Below are 5,741 nucleotides of genomic sequence, written 5' to 3'. Positions count from 1 at the left end.
ATGGATTATTACTGCTACGAAAACCTAGCGGTTTTTTCATATAAATCGTATGTTTTCGCGTGGAAATTATAAAAAACGTATACCATAATTTTTATCATCAATCATAATTATAAATCAAGTAAGTCCTAATTTTTAAATATTTTTTTGGGGTTTTGACCCGAAGCAATATATGGTTCGGATCCAAAGGAACGCAGTGTACGAGGCAAACCGTGCGCCCCAGGTAGTGGGTCCCAGTTTTTCGAATTCCCAACTTGGGAATTTTTTGCTATCTGTAAAAAAAATATTCTCTTCTCTCGCTCTTAAATTTCTGCAACATAAAAAGGCAACGCAAACATTTTCAGGTGAAATAAGTAGGTTTTAATTAATTCTCGAGGTATTCGCGACTTTGTTCGAGGATTCTATCTCGTTTTGCTTCGTTTAGCGTTGATGCGCAATTGCATGTGCACCTTTTTCGTTTATTTTGGCGCGATCTATTGTGATCGTGTTTATGTTTACATTTGAATTCTGTGCTATTTGAAGTTGTTTTTGTGAATTTTTTGTTTGTGATAGATGTGTTGGTGGAGGTGGACTGAATTTTTTCGCTAATTTTTATTTTTAATTTTAAATTTGTATGCCTTGTTTGCTGGCCAATTCCGGTGATTAGGTATGCATGTATGAAAGCATTTCATCTTTTTGAGGGGAGTGTTATGTGTATGTTGGAAAAATGCAGTCTAAAACATTAGAGAGGTTCAGAGGAGAAAAAAAGAAGAAAAGTGTTTATGGAAATGATTTTTGCCGCATTAGCATTAAAGTTTAATGGCTGATGTCGTTGAAAGGAGAAACAACATATTGCTCAACATGCTTACTAAGGATTAGTGCCATAGCATAGCTTTCTTTTGCCTTATTTGTGTGAAGTTTCAGGCTAGATTGCGAGGATCATCCGCCTATGTTCTTTTGCGATTCACCTGTGGCGTGGTAAACTTGGCCACCTAAATATATAGTGTTCGACTTGGGGGTGATTGTGAAATGGCTAATGGAGAAGTTAGAAAAGTCTCCCTACATGATATACATGTGGTAAGTTTTCTGGCTTTATCCGTTTCAAATGCTTTAATTTTAGTTTCGGCTCCAATATTTTTTCTACTTTAGAAGCAACAAAGCATACTACAAGGCAAATGTATCTAGACTAATGATGAGCTTTTAGCAGAGTTTCTATCCCCCGGGGCACCTCCATGAATCATGTGGATTTGCTTTAGGTTTATAGAGATATGTTTCACTTACCTTATCTACATTTTGAAGCGAAGTCCAAATAAATGTGTTTGAAAGTGATTTAAATCGCAGCAAATGTACCCCACTTAGCTCTTATTGTTAATGAATCCCACTTAGGCTTTTTTTTCCACAGGAAATTAGTGATAGGTTATTATGAGAAAGATTACATGAGTACCACAAACTGGGAACAATGCTTTAATTGGTTAGAGAGAATGCAATCCAGGATTGACTTATATAGGAGATGTGATCTCTCTGTTAATATATTATTTGTATTCTGTCCCACATCGATGATGTGGCATAGCCTAGCTTAGTCTCTTGTAATATATATATGTGGCCTATGTTGAATAATAATATACACTACTACTTTCTCCACTATGTCTCTATATTTTACTGTTCTACACTCTCAATAGTCTTCTATACTGTCGGTGGCTACTTTTATTTGGGTTAAATCATAGTATTTGAAGCAGATGACTGGTGAAATTACTAAAATACTGGACTCCTCTTCATTTGTATGAATGAGAAGGGTGATATATATCTTGTTACGATGATCTTTAGCATTTTGAGCCAACTCGACTGATGTGCATACTTTCAGTTGTTGTATACCGATTTATATGGTTCCTACTTTTTTGTGCATATGTTTTTTCTTTATAGTATAACTAAACCTTGAGCTGCTCCTGGTATTTCAGGTTCAAAATCTTATAGAAAGATGCCTTAAGCTTTATATGAGCCACAGGGAAGTTGTGCATACACTGTACCACCAGGCAAAAATCGAGCCTGGTTTTACTGAACTTGGTAAATCTTTTTTTTCCTATTTCTTCCATGGTGATTATCACTATTCACATTCTCCATACTACGGAAACGCTCTCTATTTTATGTGAGATCCATAACTGAGAATGTTTGCGACTTTGTTGGAGTACATGCATTCTAATTCAATTTATTTTCAATCAATAATTTCTCTTAATCTTTGTTCAACGTGGATATCAATACTAGATGTGTTAGACCTGGCTTTATAAGAAAAGTGAAAGAGCATGTCTCCAACTGTAAGGATTGAACAAATTATAGTGCCACTTCTCTGTCCTCTTTGTTTTGTACCACTCAAGATCTTCTCTCCATAGGCCATTCATTCCCCTCCTCTTGATTCTTGCATTTTGCAGTGTAGTTGCTAACTCTGTGTCTCTTCTTTTGGACTGAACTGCAATTCCGTGCCTTAGGCTGCCAACCTTGTCCTAATGAATATCTCATGATACTGTTTTGTTCAGCCAAAATATAGCATTAGACTAGACTCGATTGGCTTTTAGTAAGAGTCTTGTATGTGCTGGGTGGGTGGTGTTTAGTTAGTTTTCTCAAAAAATAGAAAAAAACTAGCATTTCTGAACAGTACTATCATCAGAAAATGTATCATTTTACTGAGCATGAAGACTGCAGGCTTGATTTCTTTATCAAGTTCTTCATAACTGCTTTACATTCAGAATAATAGAGCAAAAACTGGGCAATTTTGCAGTGTGGCAAAAACTTGAAGCAGAAAATCAGGAATTTTTCAGGGCATATGATATGAAGCTGACTGTGAAGGATCAAATATTGCAATTTAATCAATTGCTTGAGAAACAGGTTGAGGTAATGCAGCAGATAACTCAGAACGGATCCAATGGATCGCAGACTCAGCATTCAAGTGAGCTTGCTTTTAACTATGTCTGAAGTAGTTGATCATAGAGAAGATAAGGTTTCCTAAGTAATACTTTATGTTAATTTTTTTGAAGCACACAGCAACTCAGCTTACAGAGACCCACAACCTCATATGCCATCTATAACGTCGGAAAACATGCACCATACAAACGGATCTTACTCACTTCAACAACTTATGCAAGTTGCAGCCAATATGCCGAGGCATGATGGAAGGATGGATTTTCATCCTCCACTGGCAATGGTTCAGAACTCAAACACAGGAGCAGCGATGCAAGGATTCAACGAGAGGAAAATCAAAACTGAAGGTGTCCATGCAGGAAATTCTGCATTAACTTTTATTTCTAAAACTAAGTATGCCGAATCACATAATGCAACTAGAGAAACATCTATTACTCCATTTAATGGCGGAGAATCCTGCTCACAATCGTTCAACGAGTCCATAATGGAGACGGAGATGAACTCATTTGGGGTGGAAAAGATGACTCAAAACTTTAATTTAACAGGCTTGACAGCTGATTCTTATAATAATACAGGTTGGTCCTCTCTCTCTCTCTCTCTCTCTCTCTCTCTTTCAAACACACACACTGACACACACAGGCGAGAGATTTATTTGACCTGTTATGATGTTTATACATTATCTCTGCAGATGTATTAGAGAACTATTCTAGATCCCCATACGTGGGAGCTAACAGGATCTTCTTGGATCCTTATATCCGGGCAGAAAACCAAGGTAATGTATTGAAACTCACGTGTCTACTTTAGAAGGTTTGTTCAAAATATTCATATTTACCATTTAATTCGTGCGCAGACTATACGAGGACAGAGACTATGTCAGAGGACTCTACTTACAAAGGTTTTGGCACTAATTGAGGAAATTCTTACAAATGGTATTCCTCCTTAACTTATAGGATTATCGCACCTTCATATTCTTTCATTCTCTCATCTACATCCACTATAACTTCAATTACATTGGCCACGGTTAGTATGCTAGGACTCTAGGAGGATTTTCCGGAGAGCTCATTTCCACCTCTATTTGGAAATTTTGCTGAGTCGGTCGAATCATTCATATTTTTATGTATATATATTTATTTACTTGATCAGGAACATCTTACTCATGCCGGACTCGAGCAAAGAGGCCAAGGCCAACATTGCAGAGAGAAAGAGTTATGATTGCATAATGGAGGACGCATATGTTTATATGAATCTTTCATTTCAAAATAGTGGCCTTCTTGATTGATAACCATTGATGTTTAGAAGTTGGATTCCGCAATCTTGTTGGTTTCGTATTATGGCTAATTTGTGTTATCGTTACTGCTTCACGTAAGTGGAAAACGCCCAACAAACGTAAACAGAACATGTTCTCTTTTTACAACTTTCCATTAGCGTAGGATCTTATTCCATTTTGGATGTTCCATTAAAGTTGGCTTATTTATCTTTCTTATTTTATTATATCTTATTTTATTGTCTCCTACTTTATTATTTTTCATATTTTATCTTAATACCACTCCACTTGACTTTTTGACCATGTATTCCTTAATCTCCGTACTCAAAATAAATTCTAAATTCCTTAATTTCTGTACCCAAAATAAATGCTCTAACATAAATGGAATGGAGGGAGTATATTTTATGAAGCGGATAATATTATAGATATGGGTTAAAGAGGGAGATTGAAAATACTAATTGGCACAAAATGACGCAAAATTGAGTTGTACCAACCAATACATGGTTGCAGGATTATGTTAAAAATGCATATACTATCCGATCCATAACTAAGATCAATCCTACACTATTAGATCTTAAAATGAGGGGATGTGATTAAAGCTCACGTATTTCAATAAATAGTACTCCCTCCGTCCCATCTCAAGTGATTGACTGCTTTTCGGCACGTGTTTTGGGAAAATGATGGAGCAATAAATAGTTAAAATGAAGAGAAAGTAAAGTAAGTAAGAGAATAATGTAGATACGACTCTCTTCTATATTATTCTCTCTCATACACTTTCTCTTCACTTTAACTATTCATTATCATCTTAAAAAAACAACGGCCAAAAAGAAATCAATCACTTGAGCTGGGACGGAGGGACTAGATAAAATATCAATAAAAGAGTAAAATAACATAATAATTTTCATGACTTTTTTATATCAACATCATGTATTAAAAATATCAACATAGTGACATGAGAATCTCAACACAAGTACCAGAAAATATCAACATAGTTTATTGATATTGTACATGTATTATAGGGGTGGTAAAATGGGTAGCGGGTAATGGGTAATTCTCATCTCGACCCACTACCCGCCGGGTATTGGGTACCCGTTACCCGACGATAACGGGAAACGGCGCGGGATCGGGTAGTGTGTTTTAGGGTTTTGCGGGTGGCGGGTATACCCGCTATCCGCACGAGTATACCTGTTAATCCCGAAAATACCCGATATTATGTATTAGACATATACTTTTACCTGTTACATGCGCGTGTATACCTGTTAATCCCAATAATACCCGATATTATTAGTATTAGACATATACTATCTTTTAATACTTTATAAAATCTAAGAGTTCTTTTGAAATATTTTTATACCAACGAATATACAATTGAAAACTCACCGAAACTAGTTAAAGAGTGTCCCCTCACTTTTATTCTCAATCTATTCAAAGCTTACCATCGATATTAACACAGTAAATTATGGAATATTGTTGGTTATTAGAGTTTTCAAATTTTCTGTCCAGGTTTTGGGTCGGGTACGGGTACCCGCAATGTCGGGTATGAGATACCTGACACGGGTATCGGGTAATCCCAATATGTTACAGGGCGGGT

General features: G+C 36.2%; 1 protein-coding gene across 3 annotated transcripts; it reads left to right on the top strand.

The window, feature by feature from the left end:
- Window positions 1-261: 261 nt before the first annotated feature.
- LOC121753091 lies at window positions 262-4,377 on the top strand. 3 transcript variants are annotated; one of them, XM_042148258.1, is made up of 8 exons: window positions 262-341; window positions 901-1,053; window positions 1,932-2,037; window positions 2,747-2,914; window positions 3,003-3,461; window positions 3,575-3,658; window positions 3,737-3,815; window positions 4,030-4,377. In XM_042148258.1, exons 2-7 carry the CDS (start codon window positions 1,006-1,008, stop codon window positions 3,796-3,798), a joined length of 927 nt encoding a protein of 308 aa, XP_042004192.1. In that variant the 5' UTR covers window positions 262-341; window positions 901-1,005; the 3' UTR covers window positions 3,799-3,815; window positions 4,030-4,377. The 3 variants fall into 3 exon arrangements, with proteins under 3 accessions (XP_042004192.1, XP_042004191.1, XP_042004193.1); XM_042148257.1 differs by having other exon boundaries at window positions 304-373; XM_042148259.1 differs by having other exon boundaries at window positions 336-350.
- Window positions 4,378-5,741: the final 1,364 nt, after the last annotated feature.

This window comes from Salvia splendens, chromosome 10 (assembly GCF_004379255.2).
Source record: "Salvia splendens isolate huo1 chromosome 10, SspV2, whole genome shotgun sequence".
NCBI lineage: Eukaryota > Viridiplantae > Streptophyta > Magnoliopsida > Lamiales > Lamiaceae > Salvia > Salvia splendens.
This window is presented reverse-complemented; position numbering and strand designations above follow the sequence as displayed.